The sequence below is a fragment of the Gorilla gorilla genome, chromosome 10 (genome assembly GCF_029281585.2).
Source record: "Gorilla gorilla gorilla isolate KB3781 chromosome 10, NHGRI_mGorGor1-v2.1_pri, whole genome shotgun sequence".
NCBI lineage: Eukaryota > Metazoa > Chordata > Mammalia > Primates > Hominidae > Gorilla > Gorilla gorilla.
In genome coordinates, this window is record NC_073234.2 from 39,475,251 (window position 1) to 39,489,614 (window position 14,364).

General features: G+C 37.1%; 1 protein-coding gene across 7 annotated transcripts in view; it reads left to right on the top strand.

Annotated features, from left to right (window-relative positions):
- TAFA2 (TAFA chemokine like family member 2) overlaps window positions 1–14,364 on the top strand; it is a 537,284-nt gene that overhangs the window by 370,357 nt on the left and 152,563 nt on the right. For all 7 annotated transcript variants that reach the window (XR_010129313.1, XM_055358109.2, XM_055358111.2 and 4 more), the window contains one exon: window positions 7,045–7,151. Coding sequence is in view for 6 of the 7 variants with exons in the window: in XM_055358109.2 (XP_055214084.1) it covers window positions 7,045–7,151 (107 nt within the window). In the remaining variant the exon portion in view is untranslated. The remainder of the gene's footprint in view (window positions 1–7,044; window positions 7,152–14,364) is intronic.

Here is a 14,364-nt window from a genome sequence, read left to right on the forward strand (position 1 = left end):
CCAATGCAGCTTTCTTGGCTAAATCTCCAGGGTTGACTTCTTTACTGAACAGAATTAAGAGCTGGATTCATTACAAAACACTGATACATCAAACTTAATGAGCATTTTAAAACAAGTGTTTCAGTTCAGACAAAGTTTAGAAACTGATTTAAGTTTCAAAGTCTGTGTTTTGAAGTTGTCTAAGAAAATATGACCTAGTTAGGCTAATCATATGACTAGCTTGTAAAAATACAACTCTATAAATTTTTGATAATAACTTACAATATAGGAAATGTAAATACTAGTTCTTCAATAGGAAAGTTCTGACACACATAATGTGCCTAGTGAATGTGGCTTAAAATGCTATCATGTGATAATACTTGATATATGATACGAAGTGAAAAGAAAAACTGTAGTAATTAAAATGATTAAAATCAACCACCTCAGTTTCTGGATGATATAACACACAACATACATGATTATATGTATGAGTTACATGATTATCTCCTAATTTGTTACTGTATACCCTTTATATATACAACTTACATGAGTCTCTTGTGCTTTAATATCCATATATACCTATTTAATCTCTATGAATACCGATGGCACCATCCACCTCAAAGACAATTGCTATTTCAGTAATAACTTGGATATTCTATATTCAGGCATAGTGTCATAAAATTCTAGTCAGGTTAGACATGATTTTGGATAAAAGCAACAGTGTAGTCAAACTTGTAGCTCTCGATGTCCTATTTAGTAGGGTATTTGTATTAATCTATTAGTAAGAACAAAGAATGGTTTAGTTTTGGAGGATACATTTAATTTCTATAAAAATAAGGAAACTAAAGGAATAATAACAATAATAGTTTATACTTGTAGAATGCTTTACATTTACAAAACTGTTACTTATTTTTTGACCTCATTTGAAAATTAACTTTCATAATCTACACTCACTTTGGTATCTTTAACTCCTCCCTTTCTTTTGGCTCTGTTGTCTTGTTTAAATCTCTCTAGCCACCACTCCATCTTTACTTTCCTTCTCTGCATGTTTCTTGAAAGAGCAGCACACCAGCATGGCACATGTATACATATGTAACTAACCTGCACATTGTGCACATGTACCCTAAAACTTAAAGTATAATAATAATAATAATAAAAATTAATAAATAAAACTTGTGCAACCTCAAAAAAAAGAGTAATCTAGTCTTTGTTTCCATTTCCTCATCTCCCACTCATTCTTCTCACTTCTTCTATTGCTCCACCAATATGTACTGTTCTTCACATCTCCATTTCTAGTTGTTGAATATAAAAGAAGTAATAAAACTTCTCCATTAAAAAACTCACATCTTTTATTCTGATTATATAATACACCTATTTCTTCATTCTACATCTCTTGATGTTCCATGATCCAGGTGATGTTCTATGTGCTAGAGCAGTGACTTACAGGCAGGATCTCTGCTCTCATGGAAATTACATTTTAATGGGAAGAAGGAGAAAATAGACACTTATACAAATGTGTAAAGTAGTGAATAGAATAATTTTAGATTATAATAAATAGAGAAAATGCTACAGGCTATTTGGAGAGAGAGAGAGAGAGAGAGAGAGAGAGAGAGAGAGAGAGAGAAACTGCAGGGTGGGTCTCTCTGGACTCAGGAGGGCAGGATGGTCATAATAATCTCTGTGAAGGTGATTATGAAAAGCAGACCACTACACAAAGACAGGTGGGAGAACCTTCATGGCAGAATTCACGTTTAGGGTAAGGTCTAGAATTAGCTTGGCAGAGGGGATAGTGGGAGGGCCAGTGTAATTGAAGCGTAGGGAAGCTGGGGTACAGGGATGTGAAATGAAGTCAGAGTGGTTGAGAGGGAAGATGATGTTGGTTTTTTTCTCCAGTAAAAGATTTATATTTTATTCTAATTTCAATGAATAGGTAAATTCCGGGATTTTAAGCAAGGTATAAGGCCAGTGGGGTAATGTGATTTGATTTACATTTTATAATGATCATTCTGGTTCCTATGAGGAGAAGGGGCACGTGACTAATCCACCGCGCATTCTACCCTAAGGGCGAATTTTTTTCGAGATTTGTCTGTTAAGGTCCATGCCATTGTAACTAGTTAACACCAAGTTTGTCCGGTATTTAGATCAATGTAAAGAATTCTCCTAAAAAGACTTAAAAAAAAATTCCCTTATGTGATCTCTATTTCCACAGAAGTGTGTTAGGCTCAAGGGGAGGTCAGGTGGTTGGATTCTAAGCCTCCACTTTGATCTTTTTTATACATCTCTTTCATACTATCTCCTTTATTCCCCCCTTTTTTCCTTCCAGATTTTTGTTTATAGACCAGTTAAACTTACTTTCTGTTTTCATGGGGAAATGATTTTTCTCATAGCATAACAGTTTTTTATTTCTTGCTTTTTAACAATTAAATGGAGTGCGGTGGCGCAGTATGAGCTCACTGCAAGCTCCACCTCCCGGGTTCGTGCCATTCTCCTGCCTCAGCCTCCCGAGTAGCTGGGACTACAGGCGCCCACTACCACGCCTGGCTAACTTTTTGTATTTTTAGTAGAGACAGGGTTTCACTGTGTTAGCCAGGATGGTCTCGATCTCCTGACCTTGTGATCCACCCACCTCGGCCTCCCAAAGTGCTGGGATTACAGGCATGAACCACCGCATCTGGCCAATTAAATGTACTTTTAACATTAGTGGGATGAGAAGCGTTTCAAATAATCCAAAAGTCTAAAATTCCGTGTACATAAATGAAATATGTAACAGAAGAGAAGAGTGGGAGAAAGTCCAGGAGATTTAATCGTCAGTCCTCCACTTCGACAACTTTTCACTTCAACATCCTTCACTGCCAGGGTTACCGTTTCTCAGTTTCCTCTTTTCCCTTGTGCTCCTTGCAAGCTCCTGCTGCCTGGGAGCGATTTCAAGGTTTCCTCCTCTATGTGTATTTTCCTTTAGTTTCCAGTTTCTTTTCACTGTTTTTGCTTTTTGCAAAATTCACTTAAATTTTGCCGTTTTCACAAATGAATGTGGCACTTCTTTTTTCTTTTTGTGTTGGAGCCAGGACCACATTCAGTATTTCTGTGCTGGGAAATTTTATACTGAGACCTGGTGGTTAGCAAATAGAGAAAGAAGGCAATGTCCCTCCTTTTGTGCTGTCATGCAAGGTAAAGAAGAAATGTACATTCAGCTTTTTTCCTTTAGGTGTTTTTCTCTGGTATTACCCCTTTGTCAAAAATCCTTGATCACTCTTTTATGTTTCACTTTGTTCAAACTTGTTATTTAAAAATCAGAATAAAACACATTGAAGATTGGATTTCATTTTTCTCTTTTCCTTCTTAGTTTTCTCTGTCTTGTTGCATGCTCCCCCGACTCTTTTTCACTTCCTGTTTGTCATCTAGAGAGATGACACATACTTCCTTCCTCTCATGTTAACCACTATGCAATATATTTGGCTGTAAGGCACCACCAACATTCAGTAAGTACTTATTTACCAGCTATTAAGCTGGACTTTGGATGAGTCCTACAGATTCACAAATGTATGGGGCACAGTTGCTGTCTTTAGGAATCTTATATGAGAATAATGGTTGAATATAAGTAGGTGGATTATAACATGGTATGGCAAGTGGCTGTTGTGCAGAATGAAGGGCACTCAACATGGTCTTGGGCAAATCCTATAGGAGGAATTCTAACCTGCCCTTCTACTAGTGAGTAGAAGTTACCCATTTTGAAGAGTAGGTGGGAATGGAGGGAATAGCTAACATATTTCAGGTGGCATGGTGGGTAAGATTTAGCTGGAAGTCATTGGAGAAATTTTCTAGGGTTAAAAATAGACTGTGAGTGTGTGTGGAGAAGAAGACGGGACAAAATGGCACAAAATGAGATTAGAGACATAAAGAAAGGATCAAAGCTTAAAAAAAATTCTGCTGAAGGATTTTCATACCCTACTAAGAATGATGGCCTTCTGTTCTGAACAGAGAAGGGAATCATGTTAAGGTTTTAACCAAGTATGTTTCATGCTCATAAAGACATATTTGGCCATAGCATAGAGAATGCATTACATTTAGTCAATAAAATTTATCAGGCACTTACTAAATACTGCAAATAGAGTTGTGAAAAAGACAGACATAGGAGGGCAATTTGGTGGCAGATGTCCAGTTAGGATGCTGTGGCCAGTGAGAAAGTTTGGTGGTCTGTATTGCAGTGTTGCAGTAGTAATAGGTACACAAATATACGTTTAAGAGATATTCTGGAGGTAGTATTGACAGAACATGGTAATTAACTGGATAGGAGTGACGGTGTTACGAAAAGAAGAAAATACCAGTCCTTACAGCCTTCCAAATGTTGACCTGCATTCTCCTTTCTTTCTTTACTTTGACAGCCTGGCAACTTTGTGGGTGCTTCTGTTTCCATATGTCTAGTTATCAGTTTGACCAGCTGTCAGTTCTGTCATCCCATTGGGTGGGTGCACAATGGTATGGAAAAATGATGGGTCATTGCCCTTGTAGCAGAGGCCATGTGCTAAGGAGAAGCTATTATCAAGAATTATGCTAAGCAGCTCTTCCTGTCAGATGAGTTTTGCTGTTCATTCTGTTATATGATATGCAGTACAATAAGGTTGCAGGGATTAGATGCAGAGGGGAGTCAGGATGGTTGAAAAAATGTAGAAAGAAAGAGAAGATTCTTAAAACAAATAGTAGGAGTGCTGAGAGAGGAAACAAAGGCAATAGAACGGAAGATTTAAAATGACATTTGGTTTACTGAGAATAAGTTCCAAACCAGGTTATTGTTATAGCTCAATATTTCTCTAAGAGGCTTCCTGAGGACACTAGTGTGCTGTGTTACACTGTGGAGGAGGTTCTTGGAAAATGTTTCTAAAAGGCATATTTGGCAATATGCCTCTTGTTAAAAAAATCTAGTTAAATTGGTTGAACTCACAATGTTACAAATATATATCCCCCTTTTATTTTTCATGAGTACTTTAATAACAGTCTGTGGAACTGGTGCCTCACAGAGTGAATTTAGGAAAATGCTAGTCTGACTGAGTAATGATTATAGTAATGGCTAGCGTTTATTGAGCATTTATTATTTCCTATGCATAGTGTTAAACCTTTTACACAGACTATTTCATTTAATCTTAATACCAACAACACTGTTAGGTACGTATTATTATCTTCATCTTACTGACAATGAAAATAATCTGAATTATTAAGTAATTTGTTCAAAGTCACATAGTCAGCAGGAAGCCTGGTTTTAAACCCCAACAGTCTGATCTAAAAGCTCAAATACCTATCTTCTTGTATGTTATCTCTGACATGTCATGAGGCTAAGGTCCACAGAGAGTTTACAGCTGTTGGTGCTACTGAAACTCCCTTCAATCATCTCACGAATGGACTAGCCTCCCAAACACTTAAGGATCAAACATATACAAATACAAATGACTCACTATCATAATGACTATCAAATGACTCTAATATCATAGCCATTGAATCCTTAGTACATGCTTGTCAGTGGGCCAGGAATTTCACATACATTATCCTATGCTACAGTAGAAGAAAGTGCAGCAGGAGATCCAGAAATTTGCCAAAGAAACTGAAGCAGGAGACCCAAAAAAAGTAAAGTCAGGTAAAGGCCAAATAATTAGAAGCCATTAAAGTTTGGACTCAAACCCCGGCATTCTGACTTAGAAGTTCATGTTTTTATTCTTACAATATTGCCATCTAAACATTTGAAGTAATCCCTATAACCTCCTCAAGCTAAGAAATGTTAACATATATCTGTATTAAAATACATAATATATAATTTATTTTTTCATGCATTTAGTCATACATGAAAAAATGTCAAGGACTCCTCTTTGAAATTGTATAGCCACCTGTTCTACCTTTGAGTCACATTTTTGGAGATAGAATGTTTTGGAGGTAAAAATGTACAAAAAAGGGTAACCTAGAAAATACAAGAGGAAAAGGAATCAGGCTACATCAGGAAGTGACCCCAGGAAATTGCTTTAAAAGCAGGGCGGGCAAGAATCTTCAGGTCAAGCACAGTGGAGTTCAGTATAGGATCTGAATCGGAAAGTCACAGGGTGACAGACATAAATAAATGGAGATGGACTTGATTTCATATCAGTTTTGCTTATCCCCCAGTGATTAATGCAAGAATTTTAGAATTAGACAATTCTGGGTTTGTATTTTTACTCTGTCATTAAATGTGGCCCAGGCAAATATCCAAATTTCCTCATCTACAAAATGGGGATGGATATACCTACAGGCCAAATTTGTTCTTCAGAACAAATGAAAGAATGCTGTAGAAAGTGCTGGAGAAAGTAAGTTCTGAACTTTTATTATAGGTAGCTATTATTTTGTTATAACATTTTTTGCTTTTTCTAGTTTTATGAGTTCAATATGAAAATGTTGATTTGGTATTTTTCATTCTGCTTTTTCATTTTTCTTCTACCTCTGGGAACTTACATCAAGGTGGAGTCCAACAATGTTGTGTCACCTGTAGTGGAGTTGTGCACATTAGGAGGATCAGGTTACTTTGCAGTAAGAAATGTGTATAACCAGGTGATTTTTAAAACACACATTAGGAATAATAGATTTGAAGTGAGCATATTCTGTGCAGGAATTCATCTGAGCAATTATATCTAAACTGTTACACTGTCCATTTGACTTGGCAATTGTTAGGGAAAAAGTAAAATAATAAGACATTTATTTAAAGATTATCCAAATGACCGTGCCTTGGGTTTTGTTAATAAACTAAATCTATGTTTATGTGGAGAGAAATATGATAATATTTCCAAACTGATTTAGGCTATGGTTAAGTGGATGAAGACTGACTGAGGCAGGGCTTTGCTTATTTCTTGCATCATATCAAGGTACTTTGGAAAACCTTTATTTTCCCTGATCTTCGTTTGTATACAGTGAACAGCATTTTAAATACAAGAAATACAGTTTTCAGAAGTTGAAGGGGTTAAAGTATAGTGGAAGGCTTTAAATGTAGCACAATCATAAGGGAAAAGCTATGAATTTGCATACTTATGATTTTTATTATTTTTTTATTTGCAGGATGAGTAAGAGATACTTACAGAAAGCAACAAAAGGAAAACTGCTAATAATAATATTTATTGTAACCTTGTGGGGGAAAGTTGTATCCAGTGCAAACCATCATAAAGGTAAGCTTTTCTGTTTTTTTTTTTCAACTATCTGTTGGTGGTGACTACCTTTAACACAGACTGTTATGTTTTGCCTCCACTGGTCTGTTAAATTTTACTAGGTATAGATTCTCCCCCTGGCAGTTTTCTTTAAGTAATAATGCAGTGTTATCTTTAAGATGGCTTTGATAGAGAAAGATGATATTTTCAGGACTAATGCCATTTCTGTAAATAGTGTTCAAAGAATATGGAAATATAACTCTACCTTTCCTTCAATTTTTACCTAATGCTACATGATGAGTTAATGGGTGAAGCACACCAACATGACACATGTATACATACGTAACAAACCTGCACGTTGTGCACATGTACCCTAAAACTTAAAGTATAATAAAATAAAATAAAATAAAATTTACCCTGGCTTTTAAAGAAAAAAAAATAAAATAAAATAAAATAAAAATTGAGTTGGTATATAATAAAGATAAGTTTCAGATTATCTGAAACTGGTAAAGAAAGTGTCTATAATGATATGTATCTCAATAATATGTCTATATGTAAATTTTCTTTCAATGTTTTTTGTGGGTCATGATTCTTTATGTCAGAGGACCACTTTGACCACCACTTGGACACTGCCCAGTATTCAGCAGGCTCAATTCTGCCACTGATTCAGAGTGAGAATATTTGCCCTATACATATGTGTTAAGCTTGACAACTCACAATTACATTCTTTTTGCCCTCTTTCTTGGCCATAAGACTCAATATAATGAACAACTACTTTTTCCATGGGGCTATTTCTGAACTGTCCCTATCATAATCAAGTATTCATAACCTGAGAAATCAATTTAGATTTTTCTGTAAAATATGATTTTATAATTTAGTTCTCTGCCCACTATAAAGTCTAGAGACTAACAACTAAGTTTCTCATTCTATTTTTGGGAGAAGGGGGAATTAAGACTGGTTTGAATTCTGTAACACTTAAATTAGTTACACATGTCCGTTTAATTAGCATTACATGGAACATTAACACCAGGGAGAGAAAAGACATGGTGTGTGGGACTGACACTTACAAGACTAATCTCTTCCCCCTGTATTTAAAATCAAAAAGGGACATCTTGCAAAATAAAATTTTATGAAGAGTTTCTTCATATTTCGTTATCCTGTTTTCTACGCACAGTATGTTTTCGTGTGTGTGAATATATATTCATATATTTTTCTTCTCCTTTTCTTTAATACAGCACACTGATCCACAAATCAGACTTTAAATTCTCTTTAATATTTTTATCAGTGTAAAATTAAAAAGATGATGAGGAGGACATTCCCTGCGGTCTCAAATTGGCAACAACCAACGAGACCGAAGAACGAAGTAGTATTAAACACTCATCTTTCAAAGAGCTGCAATCCAGTAGGGGCAAGCCCTGCCTTGGACTTAACAAGAAAACACTCCCCATCCTCATTATTCTGATGGTCACCTTAGTGCCCCTTCCCAGCTTATGAAAGAAGAATTGGAGGAGTGAGGATCATAGAAATTGTGGGCTTCAGCCTAGCACAGCAAGTGTTCATGATAAAGATACTTTCTCCTGTCCAAAGCCAAATGATGGGGTCTCTTAGAGAATCACTCATAAAGACTGCTCACACTGTATATTGCATACTATTGTTAAAGCTACTTTAAGACATTTAAATAGTGTTATGTTCTATGCTAACTCTGAAACTAAGATCTTTTCTTTTTGCCAAGAAAATAGTCCTTGAACGTAAGAAATTACACATCGTGTCAGAAAACTCAAATGGTCAGACCTGGTACATTACAGAAGATAGAGTTTTTTTGTGGTTTTGCTTTTCCCTTTCCACACTGCCACTAATATTTTGGATGAAGATTTTATGAAAGTTTTCTCCCCTCCTCCATCTTTCTTCCTTTTGTTCTTTTTTCTTTCTTTTCTTTATATTTTCTGTACAAAATATCCGTTTTGTTTTGCGCTATTTTACACATAAAATAATAAGGGTTGTGTATATGTAAGTTGTAGTGCATGTTCATAAAATGATTACTAGTGTGCTCACCATCCAAGAAAGGCTGGGCTGCTATCTCCCTAGGTACAAAGCCCAGACTTTGGAGACCCCTTTGGTGTATCTGACCTGTGGAAGGATATAGTTACATTCTAAATGGTTAAGGTAAGAACCTAGGATCCCTTCCACCTCATTTCAAAGGAGCAAAAGATTTTTCTTTCCTTTCAGGAGGGGGAAGGGAATGGTTGTCTCTCTTCTATATATAAATGAAAAGAATCCATTGTTCACTGTCAGTCATCTATGGAATGTTTGGCTACCAATGTAGGACATTTGGCTTGGCTTTCATCAGGGTTAAGGCTTAGGGCAAGGCAGGCCAGTTCACTTTCTATTTATTGTGAGTTAATTAGTAAGAAATCAGTTTCTGATCCAGAACACCTTGGTGAGCATTCAAGATAAAAATAATACAGATGAATATTAGAAACTCAACAGCACTAAAGAGCATTACAGATGTCAACTCATTTAATCTCTTAACCATCTATGTGGTACTTTTTTTTTTTTTTTTGAGACGGAGTCTCACTCTGTCGCCTAGGCTAGAGTGCAGTGGCGTGATCTCGGCTCACTGCAAGCTCCGCCTCCCGGGTTCACGCCATTCTCGTGCCTCAGTCTCCCGAATAGCTGGGACTACAGGTGCCCACCACCACGCCCGACTAATTTTTTGTATTTTTAGTAGAGACGGGGTTTCACCGTGTTAGCCAGGATGGTCTCGATCTCCTGACCTCGTGATCCGCCCGCCTCCGCCTCCCAAAGTGCTGGGAATCTGCAAGCTTTTGATAGCTTTTTGTTTTCACTCATGTTTTTGGGTTTCTCTTTTTATATCTTACTACATATATAGTTATAGAAATATATGGTGTATATATATAGAAATATATATATACACCATATATTTCTATATGGTATATATAGGTATATATATATAGAAATATATACCATATATTTCTATGTATTTCTATCTGATGATCCTATTTTATGCAATTTTATGTTTTCCTCCTGGTGACTTTCACTCATGGTAATTTATTTATTTTAGGGCTCCTGACTTTTAAGAAAAATTTTGTGAGCTGATGTTCATCAGAATTGTATTTGTAAGAATTTTAAAGGCCTGTCATTATAATGTATTATTTCAGAGGCAATTTGCGTATGACATGAGTCTTAGGCAGGGTTTTTTGGAAGCGGAGCCAAGTCAGGAATTCTTGTTTATGTAATTTATTGAAAGAGTGCTCTCAGGAGAATGAGAGCAAGTGAAGCAGGCTAGAGCAGGAGATAAAAACTAAGCACAAATAGAGTCTCAGCTGGAGAATCGCCCAGTCTGCTCCTATGGGGAATCTCTGAGGCATGAATTGCTCCACAGAGATGGTCCCTCCTTGAGGCAAGATAGATGGCCTCGTCTACCCTTGTGTCCATTGGCCATTAGCTACTGGCCTGTTCCCCATGGCAAGGAGTGGCCTCTCTGGGGAAGTGGCTCATCTTTAGCAGAAGGTAAGTCTCTAAAGGAGGGGGCACCTGTGAACTGTGATCACAGAACATTCACAGCAAGTGGAGGAAAGGTGCACAGCCCTGAAAGATTTTGGTAGTGTATCAGCAGCTACGTTCTACTGCAGCCTACTCCTCACAGCCCTCAGATCCACCTGCTTCTCACTGAAGGTCACTCCATCCAGGCAAAGCTTATTCAGGATTTTGGTTGGTCAGAATTTCCAAGAAGATTTACTTAAAGAGGAATAGTAAGAGTCCCACTAATGCAGTTGGTGCTCATGGTCTGTCCACCCTACCCCCAGCCATTCTAGATTTTCCTCTCTTTTTGCTAGCACTTCTACTCATGTAGGAGGCTTTCCTAATGTTTTACTAAGAGTTCTGAGCCCTGGGTTACCATTCTCTTGCTGCTGTACTTATACATTGGTAGTTATAACTGGGCACAGGAATGCCACAAGATGCCCCTGTGGATCATCTGAGTACCTAATATATTCCTCTCTGCCTCTAGTGCACAGCAGCTGTCTTCTTCCTCATGGTCATCAGGGACCTTTACATTTACCCCATCAACATTGAACTCCTTTTCTCTCTCTCTCTGGTCTATCAGTATAAGGAGCACAGACTGATTGATGATCAGGCAACAGCTGTAGCTCTGTGTTTAGTGTCACTGTTACTGTTTCCTCTGGTAAACGTTATCCCCTTTCTGGGATATGCTAGACCCAGAGCATAGTATATTGGTCATTTCAGTTGGATATTTCTCATGGAAAAGTTGTTTGTTTACTTAATGATTGTTGAGTAGCTAGCTACATTAAGGCCTGAGAATATAGCAGGTACAGAAAAGAGACAAACATTTTTGTTTTCATGGAATGTTTATTCTAGAAGTGGAAAAATAGGTAGTAAGAAAAATACATAAAATGGGATGTTTTATGATATAAATGCTCTGGAAAATATATGAAGGAAGAAAGCATATAGGAAGTATTCAGGAGGGAATATAATTTTTAAATAGCCCTTTGGGTAAGATCTAAAGTTTCCAGTAGAGTCAGCCAGTGGAGTATTCAGGGAAAGGATGCTCCAGGCAAAGCAGCAATAGGTATGAATGCTTTCAAGCATGCCCGTAGAGAATTAGAAATAGCAAGGAGGATGGTGTGCATAGAGAGAATATTGAAGGGAGAGAGTGGTAGATAGGTTATTATGGAACAAGTAAATGTAGAAGATGAAAGAACCAAATAAATAAATACCTCTACCGAAATACAAGTACAATAATATCCTGCTCTTAAGAGCCACTAATGGATAACTGTATTACTCCGTTTTCTGGACATGATGTAGGAACACTGTAGAAATCCAGAATATTTGGATTTGAAAAAATGGGTATCTAAAAATCAGAAATTGTTGTCATCTTCTTAATAAAACCTCTGTGCTTTGAGAACTAACAGTCCCTCACATACAAACAAATAAGTTTACTGCTCAAACTGCCATGGAAAGATTCTGCCCTGAATTCTTACAATTATATTGAGCTGGACATTTTGGAAGGGATTAAGTCAGAGTATTGTGACAGCCAGTCAGAAAGAATGAGCAGTGTTTCCCCCTTGGAAGCAATTACATTAGGTGCAGCTTCTGATATTGGGGATCAGAGAGCAAATATTTTAGTTTAGGACTCCAAGTTCCCAACAGAAAAATATAGTCATTAATCTTAGGAGGCTAATATGTTTTCTTGTCTTTTCTTTCCTTACCCATCACATCCAAACTAAATCTCTGGAGAATGAGTCATCATTGGGTTTGGGGTTTGGAAAAGAATTTTTATTTTGTTTGAAAAAGATACACACAGGTGAGTTATACCCACGAAAAAAAGGAGCCTAAAAAAGTTAGTTTGATTAGCCAAGGTTGAATATATGTTATCCTCATTGTAATACAAGCTAATTACTGGTCTGAGTGAGAACTTTTGATTGAATGGATCTTTTTCAAAGAAAAACAAAATTTTTAAAATTTTATTTTATTTTTAATTGATATGTGATAATTGTACTTATTTACGGTGTACAGTGTGATGTTTCATTATGTGTATACAGTATGGTAATAACCAAATTTTAAAGATGATTTTTAGTTCAAAGCCTGGGAGACATAGCCATAAATTTTTCTGTGCAGATCTTCATTTGTTTGTTGATTCATTTGATAGTTTATTCATTTATCCAACCAACTATCCATGACATATATGGGGAGTGTCTGTTAAGTGTTGGGCTTTAAGTCAAATTCTGGAGATATGAAAGTGAGCAGGCTGGGCACAATGGCTTACTCCTATAATCCCAGCACTTTGGGAAGCAGAGATGAAAGGATCACTTGAAGCCAGGAGTTTGATACCAGCCTGGACAACAAAGTGAGAGCCCATTTCTAAGAAAAATGATTAAAAAAAATTATCCAGGTGTGGTGGCCTGTGCCTGTAGTCCCAGCTACTCGGGAGGCTGAGGCAGGAGGATTGCTTTCAAGATTGCAGTGAGCTAGGATCATGCCATTGCACTCCAGCCTGAGTGACAGAGCCAGGCCCTTTCTCTTAAAAAAAAAAAAAAAAAAAAAAAAAGGCGAGGCCAGGCATGGTGGCCTATGCCTGTAATCCCAGCACTTAGGGAGGCGGAAGCCGGTGGATCACTTAAGGCCAGGATTTCAAGACCAGCCTGGGCAACATGGCGAAATCTCATCTCTACTAAAAAATACAAAAATTAGCCAGGCATGGTGGCATGTGCCTCTAATCCCAGCTACTCCAGAGGTTGAGGTGGGAGAATGGCTTGAACCCAGGAGGCGGAGGTTGCAGTGAGACAAGATTGTACCACTGCACTCCAGCCTGAGTGATGGAGGGAGACTCTGTCAAAGAAAACAAAACAGAAGTCAGCAAAACAGACATGACTCATGTCCTAGTGGCACTTACAGTATGTTGAAGGAGAAGAACATTAATCAGATAATAACACAAATAGTTAATTACAAATGGTATTAAAGTGCTGTGAAGATAAAATTTCAGGATAAGAGTATATAAACTGTAAAATGGATAGGGTACAGTTTCAGGGAAGACTTTGCTAGGGAGGAGACATTGGAGCTGAGATCTGAATGAAGACAGAGGAAGGGCTAGACATCCAGGCAAGAGCAGCAGCCTATGCCAGGCTACTGAGACATGAAAGAAAGAATTCACTGGAGCTGAAATAAGATTGCTGTGACTGGAGAGCAGAGAGCAAAGAGCAAAGAGCAAAGAGGACGGTGATGCACAGTTAGCCTGGGGAGGTGGCTGGGACAGATCCTTTGGGGAAATATTCAGAATGCTGATTTTCTTACAGTTTAAATTTTTTGATCCAATTTAGCCTAGGATATTAGAAGGATCTCTTGGGCTGGCTTGCAGCTATTAGGATGTACACCAAAGTTTAAGAGCACTGATTTATAATTCATAGTGTTTTTCTTGTTGATAAAAACAATTGGATTAATGTCCTAAGAGAAAGAAAAATAGCTAGAACATAAACTGACTGTATTCTGGACTTTTAATGACACATTTTTATTATGTATTTTATTGAATTTTCGAAGTAATATATATTTATTTGAGAAACTTTGGAAAGAAAGAAAAATACCCAGAAGAGAAATCAAGTTACCCATAATTTTTCCATGCAGAAATTATTAAACAACATTTGGACATCTTTTCATCTGGTTTAATTCATGAACATGTTATACATATTTGAGAGCATGC